This window comes from Ascaphus truei, unplaced genomic scaffold (assembly GCF_040206685.1).
Source record: "Ascaphus truei isolate aAscTru1 unplaced genomic scaffold, aAscTru1.hap1 HAP1_SCAFFOLD_145, whole genome shotgun sequence".
In the NCBI taxonomy this organism is placed as follows: Eukaryota; Metazoa; Chordata; class Amphibia; order Anura; family Ascaphidae; genus Ascaphus; species Ascaphus truei.
The window spans coordinates 369,362-389,967 of NW_027454334.1; the positions used below are offsets into that span (position 1 = coordinate 369,362).

At 48.2% G+C, this 20,606-nt stretch overlaps 1 protein-coding gene across 1 annotated transcript in view; it reads right to left on the reverse strand.

The window, feature by feature from the left end:
* Nucleotides 1–1,472: 1,472 nt before the first annotated feature.
* CD79B (CD79b molecule) overlaps nt 1,473–20,606 on the reverse strand; it is a 52,881-nt gene continuing 33,747 nt past the window's right edge. Inside the window, exons 3-6 of the mRNA XM_075581610.1 lie at nt 16,910–17,227; nt 15,971–16,089; nt 9,118–9,159; nt 1,473–3,258 (exon numbers count right to left, since the gene is read on the reverse strand). Of these exons, the coding sequence (XP_075437725.1) occupies nt 3,160–3,258; nt 9,118–9,159; nt 15,971–16,089; nt 16,910–17,227 (578 nt within the window). The 3' untranslated portion in view covers nt 1,473–3,159. The remainder of the gene's footprint in view (nt 3,259–9,117; nt 9,160–15,970; nt 16,090–16,909; nt 17,228–20,606) is intronic.

A 20,606-nucleotide genomic window follows, 5' to 3' on the forward strand; every position in this document is an offset into this window, starting at 1 on the left:
GAAAATATCAATTTATTACATTAAAGGATCAACGTTTCGGTCCACCCTGGGCCCTTTGTCCATGACATTAACCCTACAATAATGGCTGCAGTTCTAATTAGCTTCGGGGATCAGCGTTAACCTCAGGGGAGAGTTCAGGTAACGGCTTGACATTGCAAAACATACAGAACCCCTATATGCTCATATTGAACCCCCAAAATAAGCACAACATATATATATATGTATGAGTGTCAAAGAGGAGTGCTACTGAGCATGGCAATATATATTTAAAACCATGGACAGAACATGAAACACAGGCAGAGCTCAGTGCTACATCCAAAGACACTAATACACGGTACAGTGCCTATACATATATACAGGTTAATAAGAGCTTCAATCAGACTTAGAACTATGCAACTAATTTTGACAGATTTATTATAAATCATTCTTCCTGGTAATGTACAGGTCATTAAGAATTTATATTAGTGTTAGGACCCTTGAGACGTGGTCTGCCTTGGAGGGGCTCAAGGGCTTATGACACTTTGGCCAAAGAGTTAAACTAAAAGACCATTTTATTCAAAAGATATATATATATATATATATATATATAAAAATATAAGAAAAAAAGCGCCAAATCCTAGTGCATTACTGTGCAAAATGATAAATTTAATCCCCAAAAATCTCAATAAAAATGAACTCACAAACATAAAACAATTAAAAGCATTGTATGAGTAATACTCATGCTCCTAGGACCAGGAAACGCTGCTTTGCTGCTGTAGTCTCTCCGTGACTCCACTGGAACAGATTGCTGCCTCCGTTGTTCACTGCCTGCAGGAACTGACGCATCAGGCACTCCACGATGGTTTCTCCCCCGGTATACACCAAACAGTTGATCTTTAGTTCCCACCGGGGACGGTTGAAGTCGCGGACCAGTGGATGACATCACGGGAACCGTACTAATTACCGGACCGGTACAGAAACTCAGCAGTTCAATGGCAAGCGTTGCAAAGTCCACTGCACACCTTCCCTACGCGTTTCATCTGATTTACAGACTTCTTCAGGGGATGGACTCTGGGTGTCCCCTGAAGAAGTCTGTAAATCAGATGAAACGCGTAGGGAAGGTGTGCAGTGGACTTTGCAACGCTTGCCATTGAACTGCTGAGTTTCTGTACCGGTCCGGTAATTAGTACGGTTCCCGTGACGTCATCCACTGGTCCGCGACTTCAACCGTCCCCGGTGGGAACTAAAGATCAACTGTTTGGTGTATACCGGGGGAGAAACCATCGTGGAGTGCCTGATGCGTCAGTTCCTGCAGGCAGTGAACAACGGAGGCAGCAATCTGTTCCAGTGGAGTCACGGAGAGACTACAGCAGCAAAGCAGCGTTTCCTGGTCCTAGGAGCATGAGTATTACTCATACAATGCTTTTAATTATTTTATGTTTGTGAGTTAATTTTTATTGAGATTTTTGGGGATTAAATTTATCATTTTGCACAGTAATGCACTAGGATTTGGCGCTTTTTTTCTTATATTTTTCTATGCAGGTGGAGAGGGAGGTCGTTGTGCCCTTTTAAGAAGCTGCCTGTTGGTCCTAATAGTGCTACTGTCACTCCCCAACTATTGGACTTATTTGTTGGACTCTAGAGGACTATCTGCATTGAGCAGATTAAGGCAAAGTTCACAGCACCACACAAAATTATTTTTTTGTATAATTGCATGTTTTTAGCTCTTTTTTTTTTTTTTATCATTGGACATTCACAGTGCATTTTTGGTATATTAATTCATTTCACTATTTAGGATATATTGCATTGGTATATCATTATATTAATTCATTAATATCATGCTGATGTATTTATGATTTATTACCGGTTTAATTCATTATATATATCCTATACTTCTGGCTTTCCACACACGAGCGCAGACCCTTATTGTATATATTATATATATATATATATATATATATATATATATATATATATATATATATATATATTATACAGTGGTTGACAAATCACCAAAAAATCTACTCGCCACACAAAAAAATCTACTCGCCACCTAGTACCAAACGTGTGCTGCTTGGGCCAATATTTACTCGCCCGGGGGTTAAATCCACTCGCCCGGGGCGAGCAAATGTATAGGTTTGTCGAACACTGTATATATATATATATAGGCACTGTACCGTGTATTTGTGTTAATGGATGTAGCACTGAGCTCTGTCTGTGTTTCATGTTCTGTCTCTGGTTTTAAACGGCTTGACATTGCCCTGATGTAACCCAGCTTGGTGGGCCTTCGAGTTCACGCAATGTCTTCCAGTTATAGTGCTTCTGCCCAGTAGCAGAAGCGGGACTACTCTTTGGCCACCTGGTCATATGAAGTAGGTTGCCTGTCAGGTTGCCTACCTTTGTTTTTATTTGTCCGGTGTAGGGTTTCGGCCGGATGATGTGAATGTGTAACATTATGGGAACTGATTGAAGGGACCTATGACAGGGCTCTTCAACTCGATTCCCCAAAGGGGGTCAGATCAGCAAACATTTAGGAGTAGGAGGTCCACAAGCTTATTACAATGTAATTTTAGATCCATTTAGAGACTTAAAAAAATACTATATTTCAACATTTTGCAAGCATTTATAACATCTGTACCATGTGTGTGTGTATATATATATATATATATATATATATATATATATATATATATATTCAGCTTGAACAACACGTAGCTGCCTAAGTATGACATTAGCATGGGTATGGCTACTAAGGACCACATGAAGGTCCTATGTAGGGCGCCGGTGGTGGAGCCCCAACATATGATAATGAGATTCCAGTCAATTCAGAATCGATTAGCGCTTAGCTTATAAACTAAATAGCTGATTTGATCTGTACTCTGCCCACGGTGATGACACACCGAGAAGGGAAAGACATGACCTGCAAGAATTGAGTTATGTTGGTGACCTTGACATTTTCTGCTGCATGATGCGCATTTCCCTGTGAGGATTTAGCCATTGCCTTGGGGACCTGATAGTCTTATGTTGGGTGATCCATCTTTCAAGTTAAGGCGTTAACTTCTTGACTTCATAGTCTTAGGTTCACGGTTGCGGTTGTGTCACTGGCTTCATGACTTTGTAGCCTTGTGTTGTATGTAGCAGGTTGTCACTGGGACGATGAAGCTATTGCCTCTTCCTGCCTTACTCCTGACACGGATGTTCTCCAGCCATCCACTTGGTGGTGGCCACTCGCACGGTGAGAATATCTTCGTAGGTTGCGGTCTGGTCAATCGCTAAACCCTGCATACAAAATGTGGTGTTTTAGATCAAGCTCCAACCAACACAGATTTACCAAATAACGGAATCACAACAGATCTGAAAATATTGTACGTAATGCTTCGGCTGTAGAGTATCATATAACTGACGGAGACATTGCCCCTTAAATTAATTCAACGTGAATCTTGGTAAGTCAATTTATCACCATGGGCAGGGGGTGCTCAACTCTTGTCCTCAAAGGCCACCTAGAGGTCAGGTTTTAAGGCTATGCCTGCTTCAGCACAGGTGGCTCAATCACTGATTGACCAGAGAAATCATTAAGACCTGACATGTTGGTAGCCCTTGAGGGCAAGCGTTAAGCACCGCTGACCTAGAGTGTAGTTCCATAACCTCCTAAGCAGCCATTCAAGCCTTTTTTGGCTTAAAACCCCATCTCAAATGAATAGGACTTTTTTTGCCAAGACCCCAAATATCTGGTTTGTCAGACTGTAATCTTCTCAGGATATGAATTCCTTGGAAATGTGTGTTCAGCCTTGTACAGAACTCGCTGAAACTTACATAGTTACATAGTAGATGAGGTTGAAAAAAGACGTACGTCCATCAAGTTCAACCTATGCTAAATTTAGACAACACATGCGTTATCCTATATCTATACTTACTTATTGATCCAGAGGAAGGCAAACAAAAAACCCCAGTGTCATATCATCCAATGATATCTCATAAGGGGAAAAATACATTCCTTCCTGACTCCAAGAATTGGCAATCAGATTACCCCCTGGGTCAACATCCTTCCCATTTATACTTATTTGGTATATCCCTGTATACCTTTCCCTTCTAAAAAGATGTCGAAACTTTTTTTTAACAAATTTATTGTATCTGCCGTCACAGTCTCCATGGGTAATGAATTCCACATTGTAACTGCCCTTACTGTAAAGAACCCTTTCCTTTGTTGATGGTGAAATTTCCTTTCCTCCAACCTTAAGGGATGGCCCCGTGTCCTTTGTACTGCCCATGGGATGAACAGTTCTTTTGAAAGCTCCTTGTACTGTCCCCGAATATCTTATACTATATTAGTGAAAGCACTGTATGTTTGCCTGCCTGCATGCATGCCTGCCTGGATGTCCGGTGTCCCTAGGGGAAATCTCATTGGTCCCTTGGCCCGCCCCCGCACACCTCTCATTGGCTGAGGCGCAGTGACGGGCCAAAGGACACACAGGGACACACACACACACAGGGACACACACACACAGGGACACACACACAGACACACGGACACACACGGACACACACGGACACACACGGACGGACACGGACGGACACACACGGACACACACGGACACACACACACACGGACACACACACACACACACACACACACACACACACACACACACACGGGGCTCACAGTGTTAGCAGCACCCGCGCGCACCTCCTCCTCTCCCCGTGTCTCCCGCGCTTTCACCCCGACCCCCCCCTCCCCCGGCGCCGCTACAGTCAGCGGGACACACACTATTATTACCCCTTCAGCGCCCCCCCACCCAGTGTCAGCAGCCGTGCGAGACCCCCCCTCTATATCTCCCACCTCTCCCCCCCCCCCCCCACACACATATACATGCCCCCCCCTCCCCGGCGGGGGAACAGCCAGTGGCCAGGCAGGCTGCCTCGCGGCGCCGAGTGCTCAAGATGGCGGCGCCCGGGACACAGCGTGGGAGCGGCCACAACACGCTGCCTCCCGCCTCAGATCCACGTGGGACCTGCCGGATGGGTGAGTGAGCGGCCTTCACCTCCCCTCCACCCCCCCTTCACCTCCCCTCCACCCCCCCTCCCCTCCAGTGTCAGTGTCTCCCCGATACCCCCCCCCCCCCGGCGCCGCTACAGTCAGCGGGGGAGCGAGCGAGCGCCCGGGACACAGCGGGAGAGCGGCCACAACACGCTGCCTCCCGCCTCAGATCCACGTGGGACCTGCCGGACGGGTGAGTGAGCGGCCTTCACCTCCCCTCACCCACCCCTCACCCCCCATCACCTCCCCTCACCCCCTTTCACCTCCCCTCACTCCACTTCTCCCTTCCACCCCCCTTCACCTCCCCATTTACCTCCCCCCCCTCCACCCCCCCTTCACCTCCCCTCCACCCCCCCCTTCACCACCTCCCTTCCACCCCCCTCCCTTCTACCCCCCCCTTCACCTCCCTTCCACTCCCCCCCCTTCACCTCCCCTCCACCCCCCCTTCACCTCCCCTCCACCCCCCCTTCCCACTGCCTCCCCCCCTTCCCACCGCCTCCCCCCCTTCCCACCGCCTCCCACCGCCTCCCCCCCTTCCCACCGCCTCCCCCCCCCTTCCCACCACCTCCCCTCCACCTTCCCACCGCCTCCCCCCCCTTCCCACCGCCCCCCCCCCCTTCCCACCGCCTCCCCCCTTCCCACCCTTCCCACCGCCTCCCCCCCCCTTCCCACCGCCTCCCAGCCCCCCTTCCCACCGCCTCCCCCCACCCCTTCCCACCGCCTCCCCCCCCTTCCCACCGCCTCCCCCCCTTCCCACCGCCTCCCCCCCCTTCCCACCGCCTCCCACCCCCGCCATCCCACCCCCGCCATCCCACCGCCTCCCACCCCCCGCCTTCCCACCTCCTCCCACCCCCCGCCTTCCCACCGCCTCCCACCCCCCGCCTTGCCTCCCCCTTCCCACCTCCCCCCCTTCCCACCACCTCCCCCCCCTTTCCACCACCTCCCCCCCTTCCCACCACCTCCCCCCCTTCCCACCACCTCCCCCCCTTCCCACCGCCTCCCACCCCCCGCCTTCCCACCTCCTCCCACCCCCCGCCTTCCCACCGCCTCCCACCCCCCGCCTTGCCTCCCCCTTCCCACCTCCCCCCCTTCCCACCACCTCCCCCCCCTTTCCACCACCTCCCCCCCTTCCCACCACCTCCCCCCCTTCCCACCACCTCCCCCCCTTCCCACCACCTCCACCCTCCCCCCTTCCCACCACATCCCCCCTCCTCCCCCTTCCCACCACCTTCCCCTTCCCACCACCTACCCCCTCCTCCCCCTTCCCACCACCTTCCCCCTCCTCCCCCTTCCCACCACATCCCCCCTTCTCTCCCTTTCCACCACCTTCCCCCTCCTCCTCCTTCCCACCACCTCCCCCCTTCCAACCACCTCCCCCCTTCTCCCCCTTCCCACCACCTCCCCCCTTCTCCCCCTTCCCACCACCTCCCCCCTTCTCCCCCTTTCCACCACCTCCCCCCTCCTCCCCCTTCCCACCACTTCTCCCCTCCCCCCCCGCTCCCCTTCCCCCCCCGCTCCCCTTCACCCCCCCTCCACTCCCCCTCCACTCCCCTTTCCACCCCCCCTCCGCTCCTCTTCCCCCCCCCCACCTCTTTTTCCCCTTTCCCCTCCCACCCCCTCCCACACTTCCACCCCCTCCTCTAACCCTTCCCCCCCCTCCTCTAACCCTTCCCCCCCTCCTCTAACCCTTCCCCCCCCTCCTCTAACCCTTCCCCCCCCTCCTCTAACCCTTCCCCCCCCTCCTCTAACCCTTCCCCCCCCTCCTCTAACCCTTCCCCCCCCTCCTCTAACCCTTCCCCCCCCTCCTCTAACCCTTCCCCCCCCCCTCCTCTAACCCTTCCCCCCCCCTCCTCTAACCCTTCCCCCCCCCCTCCTCTAACCCTTCCCCCCCCCCTCCTCTAACCCTTCCCCCCCCTCCTCTAACCCTTCCCCCCTCCTCCACCCCTTACCCCCCTCCTCCACCCCTTGCCCCCCTTCTCCACCCCTTGCCCCCCTCCTCCACCCCCTCCTCCCCTTCCCGCCGCCCTTCGCCTTCATGCCCGCCTTACCTCCTCCCCACCCCCGCCTCTGCCTTTCACCCGCCCTTGCTCCGGCCGCCTCTGCCTTTCACCCACCGCCTCACAGCCGCTGCACGCACTCAACAGACACCCGCCACACTCGACACATACCTGCCGCCACACACACCTGCTGCCTCCCGCCCCTACGCACCGACATCACTGACCCACCGCCTCACACCCTAGCAGGACCCCCCACTCACAGACAGCACTCACAACCCACGCGCCAGCCGCCGCCTCACACCCTTGCAGGACCCCCACTCACAGACAGCACTCACAACCCACGCGCCACCCGCCGCCTCACACCCTAGCAGGACCCCCACTCACAGACAGCACTCACAACCCACGCACCACCCGCCGCCTCACACCCTAGCAGGACCCCCACTCGCACACAGCACTCACAACCCACGCGCCACCCGCCGCCTCACACCCTAGCAGGACACACGACTCAGATTTTTACATCACTTATGGCACCAAAATATACATTGTACTGTGGTGTGGTTACAATAAACCATTTTTATACAACATCGTATTACATTTTCTTCCATCTTTCTTTTCAATATTATTATCCAACCTTTACAACAAACAGTCACCTATTGTTCCACGATTTATAAATAATACTACCTATTACGCATTTACATCCCGGGCAACGCCGGGTCTCTCAGCTAGTATTTGTATATAGTTATCATATCCCCTCTTAGATGCTTCTTTTCTAATGTAAATAAATCTAATTTAGCTAGCCTCTCCTCATAAGATAGATTGTCCATCCCCTTTATTAATTTGGTGGCTCTTCTCTGCGCTCTCTCTAGTTCCAGAATGTCTTTTCTTAGGATTGGTGCCCAAAATTGTACTCCATACTCAATATGTGGTCTTACTAATGCTTTGTAAAGGGGCATAATTATGTTTACTTCCCTTCCATCCATTGCCCGTTTATTGCAAGATAAGATCTTGTTTGCGTTTGCAGCTACTGCATGACATTGGGCACTATTGCTAAGCCTGCGGTCTACAAGCACTCCTAAATACTTCTCCATCAAGGATTCCCCCAATTTATCCCCACTTAATGTGTAAGTCGCCAGTTTATTCTTGCATCCCAAATGCATAACCTTACATTTATCTGTATTAAACCTCACCTGCCATTTACCTGCCCACGTTTCCAGTCTCTCCAAGTCCTTCTGGAGAGAAATTACATCCTGCTGTGATTCTACTACCTTACACAATTTAGTATCATCAGCAAAGATGGAGACTTTACTCTCAATTCCAACCTCAGGTCATTAATAAACAAGTTAAAAAGCAGGGGTCCCAGTACCGATCCCTGAGGTACTCCACTCACGACTTTAGCCAACCTGAAAAAGTTCCATTTATGACAACCCTCTGTTGTCTGTCCTTCAACCAGTTTTCAATCCATGTGCATATATTATTACTAAGTCCAATTTGCTTTATTTTGTACACCAACCTCTTGTGTGAAACCGTATCAAAAGCCTTTGCAAAATCTAAGTAGACCACATCAACTTCATTACCCTGGTCTAAATTCCTACTTACCTCCTCAAAGAAACAAATAAGGTCAGTTTGGCCTGATCTATCCTTCATAAATCCATGCTGACTATTACTAATGATTTTATTTTCCATTAGGTATTCCTGAATATTATCCTGTATTAAAACTTCAAGCAGTTCCACCACTATTGAAATCAGGCTTACAGGTCTGTAATTACCCGGTTGTGATCTAGCTTTGTTTTTAAATATAGGCACCACATCTGCTTTACGCCAATCTTGTGGTACTGAGCCTGTGGAAATGGAGTCCTTGAATATTAAATATAATGGTTTGGCTATTACTGAGCTTAACTCCTTGAGAACTCTTGGATGTACGCCATCGGGGCCAGGTGCCTTATTTACTTTAATTTTTTCAAGCTGCTTATGAACTTCTTCCTCAGTTAACCAGTTGCTCATTAATATGGAGGTTGTCTAACTTCATTAGAACATTTGATGCATACAGAAATACTGAACCCAAATTAGCCCGGGAATTGGTTACAGTACGGGAGAAAGCGGTCTTACCTCGTACGTATGATCTTCAATTGTCATACTGCGCTTCTTTTTCTAAAGAAGGAACAGACACGTACGTCTATGAATACTTTCATACTTCTGTTCACTGGAAAATAACCTTCAAGTGCATTTTATTTAGGAAGGCAAAGCTAGTATCTCTAAACACCTTCGGTCTCCAGAAATCTGTACTTCATAAATGAAATGAAAGACATATGAGATCCACCCCTGTGTACACGTAATATCCCCCGCTCTGTATACACGTAATATCCCCGCTCTGTATACACGTAATATCCCCCGCTCTGTATACACGTAATATCCACCGCTCTGTATACACGTAATATCCCTGCTCTGTATACACGTAATATCCCTGCTCTGTATACACGTAATACCCCCGCTCTGTGTACACGTAATACCCCCGCTCTGTGTACACGTAATATCCCCGCTCTGTATACACGTAATATACCCCGCTCTGCATATACGTAATATCCCCGCTCTGTATACACGTTATACCCCCGCTCTGTGTACACGTAATATCCCCGCTCTGTATACACGTAATATCCCCCGCTCTGCATATACGTAATATCCCCGCTCTGTATACACGTTATACCCCCGCTCTGTGTACACGTAATATCCCCCGCTCTGTATACACGTAATATCCCCGCTCTGTATATACGTAATATCCCCGCTCTGTATACACGTAATATCCCCGCTCTGTATACACGTAATATCCCCGCTCTGTATACACGTAATATCCCCCGCTCTGTATAAACGTAATATCCCCGCTCTGTATACACGTAATATCCCCGCTCTGTATACACGTAAAATCCCCGCTCTGTATACACGTAATATCCCCGCTCTGTATACACGTAATATCCCCGCTCTGTATACACGTAATATCCCCGCTCTGTATACACGTAATATCCCCGCTCTGTATACACGTAATATCCCCGCTCTGTATACACGTAATATCCCCGCTCTGTATACACGTAATATCCCCCGCTCTGTATACACGTAATATCCCCGCTCTGTATACATGTAATATACCCCGCTCTGTATACACGTAATATCCCCGCTCTGTATACACGTAATATCCCCTGCTCTGTATACACGTAATATCCCCGCTCTGTATACACGTAATATCCCCGCTCTGTATACACGTTATATCCCCGCTCTGTATACACGTTATATCCCCGCTCTGTATACACGTTATATCCCCGCTCTGTATACACGTAATATCCCCGCTCTGTATACACTTAATATCCCCGCTCTGTATACACGTAATATCCCCGCTCTGTATACACGTAATATCCCCGCTCTGTATACACGTAATATCTCCGCTTTGTATACACGTAATATCCCCGCTCTGTATACACGTAATATCTCCGCTTTGTATACACGTAATATCCCCGCTCTGTATACACGTAATATCCCCGCTCTGTATACACGTAATATCCCCGCTCTGTATACACGTAATATCCCCGCTCTGTATACACGTAATATCCCCGCTCTGTATACACGTAATATCTCCGCTTTGTATACACGTAATATCCCCGCTCTGTATACACGTAATATCTCCGCTTTGTATACACGTAATATCCCCGTTCTGTATACACGTAATATCCCCGCTCTGTATACACGTAATATCCCCCACTCTGTATACACGTAATATCCCCGCTCTGTATACACGTAATATCCCCGCTCTGTATACACGTAATATCCCCGCTCTGTATACACGTAATATCCCCGCTCTGTGTACACGTAATATCCCTGCTCTGTGTATACGTAATATCACCGCTCTGTATACACGTAATATCCCCGTTCTGTATACATGTAATATCCCCCGCTCTGTATACACGTAATATCCCCGCTCTGTATACATGTAATATACCCCGCTCTGTATACACGTAATATCCCCACTCTGTATACACGTAATATCCCCTGCTCTGTATACACATTATATCCCCGCTCTGTATACACGTAATATCCCCGCTCTGTATACACGTAATATCCCCGCTCTGTATACACGTAATATCCCCCGCTCTGTATACACGTAATATCCCCGTTCTGTATACACGTAATATCCCCGCTCTGTATACACGTTATATCCCCCGCTCTGTATACACGTAAGATCCCCCCTCTGTATACACGTAATATCCCCGGTCTGTATACACGTAATATCCCCGCTCTGTATACACGTAATATCCCCGCTCTGTATACACGTAATATCCCCCACTCTGTATACAGTACACGTAATATCCCCGCTCTGTATACACGTAATATCCCCGCTCTGTATACACGTAATATCCCCGCTCTGTATACACGTAATACCCCCGCTGTGTATACACGTAAGGTCCCCGCTCTGTATACAGTACACGTCATATCCCCGCTCTGTATACACGTAATATCCCCGCTCTGTATATACGTAATATCCCCGCTCTGTATACACGTAATATCCCCGCTCTGTATACACGTAATATCCCCGCTCTGTATACACGTAATATCCCCCGCTCTGTATAAACGTAATATCCCCGCTCTGTATACACGTAATATCCCCGCTCTGTATACACGTAATATCCCCGCTCTGTATACATGTAATATACCCCGCTCTGTATACACGTAATATCCCCGCTCTGTATACACGTAATATCCCCGCTCTGTATACACGTAATATCCCCGCTCTGTATACACGTAATATCCCCGCTCTGTATACATGTAATATCCCCGCTCTGTATACACGTAATATCCCCGCTCTGTATACACGTAATAACCCCCTTCTGTATACACGTAATATCCCCGCTTTGTATACACGTAATATCCCCGCTCTGTATACACGTAATATCCCCGCTCTGTATACACGTAATATCCCCGCTCTGTATACACGTAATATCCCTGCTCTGTATACACGTAATATCCCCGCTCTGTATACACGTAATATCCCCGCTCTGTATACACGTAATATCCCCGCTCTGTATACACGTAATATCCCCGCTCTGTATACACGTAATATCCCCGCTCTGTATACACGTAATATCCCCGCTCTGTATACACGTAATATCTCCGCTCTGTATACACGTAATATCCCCGCTCTGTATACACGTAATATCCCCGCTCTGTATACACGTAATATCTCCGCTTTGTATACACGTAATATCCCCGCTCTGTATACACGTAATATCTCCGCTCTGTATACACGTAATATCCCCGCTCTGTATACACGTAATATCCCCGCTCTGTATACACGTAATATCTCCGCTTTGTATACACGTAATATCCCCGCTCTGTATACACGTAATATCTCCGCTTTGTATACACGTAATATCCCCGTTCTGTATACACGTAATATCCCCGCTCTGTATACACGTAATATCCCCCACTCTGTATACACGTAATATCCCCGCTCTGTATACACGTAATATCCCCGCTCTGTATACACGTAATATCCCCGCTCTGTGTACACGTAATATCCCTGCTCTGTGTATACGTAATATCACCGCTCTGTATACACGTAATATCCCCGTTCTGTATACATGTAATATCCCCCGCTCTGTATACACGTAATATCCCCGCTCTGTATACATGTAATATACCCCGCTCTGTATACACGTAATATCCCCGCTCTGTATACACGTAATATCCCCTGCTCTGTATACACATTATATCCCCGCTCTGTATACACGTAATATCCCCGCTCTGTATACACGTAATATCCCCGCTCTGTATACACGTAATATCCCCGCTCTGTATACACGTAATATCCCCGCTCTGTATACACGTAATATCTCCGCTTTGTATACACGTAATATCCCCGCTCTGTATACACGTAATATCTCCGCTTTGTATACACGTAATATCCCCGCTCTGTATACACGTAATATCCCCGCTCTGTATACACGTAATATCTCCGCTTTGTATACACGTAATATCCCCGCTCTGTATACACGTAATATCTCCGCTTTGTATACACGTAATATCCCCGTTCTGTATACACGTAATATCCCCGCTCTGTATACACGTAATATCCCCCACTCTGTATACACGTAATATCCCCGCTCTGTATACACGTAATATCCCCGCTCTGTATACACGTAATATCCCCGCTCTGTGTACACGTAATATCCCTGCTCTGTGTATACGTAATATCACCGCTCTGTATACACGTAATATCCCCGTTCTGTATACATGTAATATCCCCCGCTCTGTATACACGTAATATCCCCGCTCTGTATACATGTAATATACCCCGCTCTGTATACACGTAATATCCCCGCTCTGTATACACGTAATATCCCCTGCTCTGTATACACATTATATCCCCGCTCTGTATACACGTAATATCCCCGCTCTGTATACACGTAATATCCCCGCTCTGTATACACGTAATATCCCCCGCTCTGTATACACGTAATATCCCCGTTCTGTATACACGTAATATCCCCGCTCTGTATACACGTTATATCCCCCGCTCTGTATACACGTAATATCCCCCCTCTGTATACACGTAATATCCCCGGTCTGTATACACGTAATATCCCCGCTCTGTATACACGTAATATCCCCCACTCTGTATACAGTACACGTAATATCCCCGCTCTGTATACACGTAATATCCCCGCTCTGTATACACGTAATATCCCCGCTCTGTATACACGTAATACCCCCGCTGTGTATACACATAAGGTCCCCGCTCTGTATACAGTACACGTCATATCCCCGCTCTGTATACACGTAATATCCCCGCTCTGTATATACGTAATATCCCCGCTCTGTATACACGTAATATCCCCGCTCTGTATACACGTAATATCCCCGCTCTGTATACACGTAATATCCCCCGCTCTGTATAAACGTAATATCCCCGCTCTGTATACACGTAATATCCCCGCTCTGTATACACGTAATATCCCCGCTCTGTATACACGTAATATCCCCGCTCTGTATACACGTAATATCCCCGCTCTGTATACACGTAATATCCCCGCTCTGTATACACGTAATAACCCCCTTCTGTATACACGTAATATCCCCGCTTTGTATACACGTAATATCCCCGCTCTGTATACACGTAATATCCCCGCTCTGTATACACGTAATATCCCCGCTCTGTATACACGTAATATCCCCGCTCTGTATACACGTAATATCCCCGCTCTGTATACACGTAATATCCCCGCTCTGTATACACGTAATATCCCCGCTCTGTATACACGTAATATCCCCGCTCTGTATACACGTAATATCCCCGCTCTGTATACACGTAATATCCCCGCCCTGTATACACGTAATATCCCCGCTCTGTATACACGTAATATCCCCGCTCTGTATACACGTAATATCTCCGCTTTGTATACACTTAATATCCCCGCTCTGTATACACGTAATATCCCCGCTCTGTATACACGTAATATCCCCGCTCTGTATACACGTAATATCCCCGCTCTGTATACACGTAATATCCCCGCTCTGTGTACACGTAATATCCCCGCTCTGTGTACACGTAATATCCCTGCTCTGTGTATACGTATCATCCCCGCTCTGTATACACGTAATATCCCCGCTCTGTATACACGTAATATCCCTGCTCTGTGTATACGTATCATCCCCGCTCTGTATACACGTAATATCCCCCGCTCTGTATACACGTAATATCCCCGCTCTGTATACATGTATTATACCCCGCTCTGTATACACGTAATATCCCCGCTCTGTATACACGTAATATCCCCTGCTCTGTATACACATTATATCCCCGCTCTGTATACACGTAATATCCCCGCTCTGTATACACGTAATATCCCCGCTCTGTATACACGTTATATCCCCGCTCTGTATACACGTAATATCCCCGCTCTGTATACACGTAATATCCCCTGCTCTGTATACACATTATATCCCCGCTCTGTATACACGTAATATCCCCGCTCTGTATACACGTAATATCCCCGCTCTGTATACACGTAATATCCCCCGCTCTGTATACACGTAATATCCCCGTTCTGTATACACGTAATATCCCCGCTCTGTATACACGTAATATCCCCCCTCTGTATACACGTAATATCCCCGGTCTGTATACACGTAATATTACCGCTCTGTATACACATAATATCCCCCACTCTGTATACAGTACACGTAATATCCCCGCTCTGTATACACGTAATATCCCCGCTCTGTATACACATAATATCCCCGCTCTGTATACACGTAATACCCCCGCTGTGTATACACGTAAGGTCCCCGCTCTGTATACAGTACACGTCATATCCCCGCTCTGTATACACGTAATATCCCCGCTCTGTATATACGTAATATCCCCGCTCTGTATACACGTAATATCCCCGCTCTGTATACACGTAATATCCCCGCTCTGTATACACGTAATATCCCCCGCTCTGTATACACGTAATATCCCCGCTCTGTATACACGTAATATCCCCGCTCTGTATACACGTAATATCCCCGCTCTGTATACACGTAATATCCCCGCTCTGTATACACGTAATAACTCCCTTCTGTATACACGTAATATCCCCGCTCTGTATACACGTAATATCCCCGCTCTGTATACACGTAATATCCCCGCTCTGTATACACGTAATATCCCCGCTCTGTACAGTATACACGTAATATCCCCGCTCTGTATACACGTAATATCCCCGCTCTGTATACACGTAATATCCCCGCTCTGTACACGTAATATCCCCCGCTCTGTATACATGTAATATCCCCCGCTCTGTATACACGTAATATCGCCCGCTCTGTATACACGTAATATCCCCGCTCTGTATACACGTAATATCCCCGCTCTGTATACACGTAATATCCCCGCTCTGTATACACGTAATATCCCCGCTCTGTATACACATACCATTTCCCTCAGCAGCATTGCTGGGACTATTATGAAGAGGGCAATGAGAATAGTCTGGACCATTAATATTGCGTCTTTCATGGTGTTTTTGGACCTGGCGCTGTTCGCGGTCCCACAACCTGTTAAATGACAAGAGGGTGAGATATTAGGGATCTGAAATGCATTACTGTATCGGAGCATCCAGCGCATAGGAGCCTCTCTATTAAACTGTGATAAGAATTACGCCACGCCCTATGTATTAATCTGTCTTTCGCGTCCAGTCTGCTTCTCTTGACGCAGTTTTACTCTCAGTTCGCGATTGCATGTCGCTCAGAAAATCACAGAGAGAACTCGTGTCCCGACTTTCCGTGGGATAAAAGATTCCCGGGACACGTGCGAATAAACAAATGTACATCATGTGTTTTTATAAGGATATTTTCCATCGTACAACTCACCCCGCAGACTAAACAGTGCAAACCCGTCTGAGACATGTGAGTGTGCACACAAGGGATATTTGTATTTGCTGTACGCTATACGTGGGGGGTTGTTGTCACTTTTTTTTTTACCCACCATAACTTGCCAGTGTAAACAGCCTCACCCTGTTGAGACCAAACAGGTTGAAACGGCTTTCTGCGAGTAGTTTTACTGGCTCTGCACTTCTTTAACCCAGGCTGTGCTGAAAATCTGTGTAATGCGGCAGGCAGAAGGCGATAGGGCACCATGTTAAAAGGGATAAGAAGCAAAAGGTGACACTGTGCTCATGTTCATGTAATTTCCCAGAATCCCTGGCGGCAGTGGAAGCATGGTATGCTAAGGGATAATGGGGAAGAGCAGGGTTGCAGACCTGTCTGAGGCACGTGAATGGGCTCACACGTGGTATGTTTAGTTTGCTGTAGGTTTTCATCAACCGACCCTGGAAAGCAATTGCATTTTTCTTCCACATCCCACAGTTTTACTCACCCAACACCATGATCTCCGTTCCACAACGGGGGTTGTGTTCCCCCGAAGCGGTGTGAAACTTGCAGTAGTAGAGCCCATTGTGCGCGCGATCGATTTTCTGAAGCGTCAGGGTGGTGCTGGTGTTAGAAACGTAGATTTCCCCGAGGACGCCTGTGCCGGACTTCACAATGGGACGAATCACGGCGCCCGCTTCGTCGCCGATGTACCAGCTCACGTTGCGAATGCCGGAGCAGAAAACGCCGCAGGCGCAGTACAAGTGCACGGTCCGACCCTTCCTCGCCGCCAGGAAGCGCGGGTGCTGACACGTGAAGATCTCTCCTAAGAGCAAACATCGGGGTCACTTGGGTTCCAAATCCCTAATATCAGTTTGTCACCTTGTAGCTTGTCTTGCATCACAATAATTGATGATTCTAAGCAATATATACAAAGTGATATAGTTAGTGAATAAGTTAGTTAGTTGACTAGTTAATTACAATAGTTAGTCACATAGTTACATAGTTACATGTTAGATAGTTACATAGTTAGTTAGATGTTACATAGTTACATAGTTACATGTTAGATAGTTACATAGTTAGATGTTACATAGTTACATAGTTAGTTACATAGTTTGTTAGATAGTTACATAGTTATATAGTTAGTTACATAAATCTTTGTTTTCTTTATTGATACCTTTGGAATATATTTAATTTTTTTGCTGTATTACCTTCTGTAATATTGTCACTTTGATATTTGACTTAGGCTTAGCAGTTGGTCACATATAGTAGTGGTTATATAGTTAGTTACCTTGTCACATAGTTAGTTACATAGTAACATAGTACAGTTCAAAAAAGACGTATGTCCAAAAAGTTCAACCTATGTTACATTTAGTCAACTGAGACACTCATCCTATACTTGTATTTAAATTGATCCAGAAGAAGGCTAAAAAAAAAAAAAAAAAGCTTTAGCCAATTCTGAGGTTTATGCTATAATCACTAAATCGGCTCAACTGGCTGTTTCAGGACGAATTTCCACCATGACGCCCATCGGGAAATTCGACCGAAAACATTCAGATTGGCCGCTGGCAGATATAGAATAAACTCCAATGTCTCATTAGGGGGGAAATAAATTCCTTCCTGCTGGGATATCCTGAAAACCGGACCTGTTGTGGGGGCTTAAGGACTGGAGTTGACCACTCCTGGTGTATAGACAATATATTTGAATGCATTCTACAGTATTTAAACAAGTGTTAGACACAGCGGGAATAAGAACGGCTGGGACAGTGTTAGACACAGCGGGAATAAGAACGGCTGGGACAGTGTTAGACACAGCGGGAATAAGAACGGCTGGGACAGTGTTAGGCACAGCGGGAATAAGAACGGCTGGGACAGTGTTAGACACAGCGGGAATAAGAACGGCTGGGACAGTGTTAGACGCAGCGGGAATAAGAACGGCTGGGACAGTGTTAGACACAGCGGGAATAAGAACGGCTGGGACAGTGTTAGACACAGCGGGAATAAGAACGGCTGGGACAGTGTGAGACACAGCGGGAATAAGAACGGCTGGGACAGTGTTAGACACAGCGGGAATAAGAACGGCTGGGACAGTGTGAGACACAGCGGGAATAAGAACGGCTGGGACAGTGTTAGACACAGCGGGAATAAGAACGGCTGGGACAGTGTTAGACACAGCGGGAATAAGAACGGCTGGGACAGTGTTAGACACAGCGGGAATAAGAACGGCTGGGACAGTGTTAGACACAGCGGGAATAAGAACGGCTGGGACAGTGTGAGACACAGCGGGAATAAGAACGGCTGGGACAGTGTTAGACACAGCGGGAATAAGAACGGCTGGGACAGTGTTAGACACAGCGGGAATAAGAACGGCTGGGACAGTGTTAGACACAGCGGGAATAAGAACGGCTGGGACAGTGTTAGGCACAGCGGGAATAAGAACGGCTGGGACAGTGTTAGACACAGCGGGAATAAGAACGGCTGGGACAGTGTTAGACACAGCGGGAATAAGAACGGCTGGGACAGTGTAAGACACAGCGGGAATAAGAACGGCTGGGACAGTGTTAGACACAGCGGGAATAAGAACGGCTGGGACAGTGTTAGACACAGCGGGAATAAGAACGGCTGGGACAGTGTTAGACACAGCGGGAATAAGAACGGCTGGGACAGTGTTAGACACAGCGGGAATAAGAACGGCTGGGACAGTGTAAGACACAGCGGGAATAAGAACGGCTGGGACAGTGTTAGACACAGCGGGAATAAGAACGGCTGGGACAGTGTTAGACACAGCGGGAATAAGAACGGCTGGGACAGTGTTAGACACAGCGGGAATAAGAACGGCTGGGACAGTGTTAGACACAGCGGGAATAAGAACGGCTGGGACAGTGTTAGACACAGCGGGAATAAGAACGGCTGGGACAGTGTAAGACACAGCGGGAATAAGAACGGCTGGGACAGTGTTAGACACAGCGGGAATAAGAACGGCTGGGACAGTGTTAGACACAGCGGGAATAAGAACGGCTGGGACAGTGTTAGACGCAGCGGGAATAAGAACGGCTGGGACAGTGTGAGACACAGCGGGAATAAGAACGGCTGGGACAGTGTTAGACACAGCGGGAATAAGAACGGCTGGGACAGTGTTAGACACAGCGGGAATAAGAACGGCTGGGACAGTGTTAGACACAGCGGGAATAAGAACGGCTGGGACAGTGTTAGACACAGCGGGAATAAGAACGGCTGGGACAGTGTAAGACACAGCGGGAATAAGAACGGCTGGGACAGTGTTAGACACAGCGGGAATAAGAACGGCTGGGACAGTGTTAGACGCAGCGGGAATAAGAACGGCTGGGACAGTGTGAGACACAGCGGGAATAAGAACGGCTGGGACAGTGTTAGACACAGCGGGAATAAGAACGGCTGGGACAGTATTAGACACAGCGGGAATAAGAACGGCTGGGACAGTGTTAGACACAGCGGGAATAAGAACGGCTGGGACAGTGTTAGACGCAGCGGGAATAAGAACGGCTGGGACAGTGTTAGACACAGCGGGAATAAGAACGGCTGGGACAGTGTTACACACAGCGGGAATAAGAACGGCTGGGACAGTGTTAGACACAGCGGGAATAAGAACGGCTGGGACAGTGTTATACACAGCGGGAATAAGAACGGCTGGGACAGTGTTAGACACAGCGGGAATAAGAACGGCTGGGACACTGTTAGACACAGCGGGAATAAGAACGGCTGGGACAGTGTGAGACACAGAGGGAATAAGAACGGCTGGGACAGTGTTAGACACAGCGGGAATAAGAACGGCAGGGACAGTGTGAGACACAGCGGGAATAAGAACGGCTGGGACAGTGTTAGACACAGCGGGAATAAGAACGGCTGGGACAGTGTTAGACACAGCGGGAATAAGAACGGCTGGGACAGTGTTAGACACAGCGGGAATAAGAACGGCTGGGACAGTGTTAGACACAGCGGGAATAAGAACGGCTGGGACAGTGTTAGACACAGCGGGAATAAGAACGGCTGGGACAGTGTTAGGCACAGCGGGAATAAGAACGGCTGGGACAGTGTTAGACACAGCGGGAATAAGAACGGCTGGGACAGTGTTAGGCACAGCGGGAATAAGAACGGCTGGGACAGTGTTAGACGCAGCGGGAATAAGAACGGCTGGGACAGTGTTAGACACAGCGGGAATAAGAACG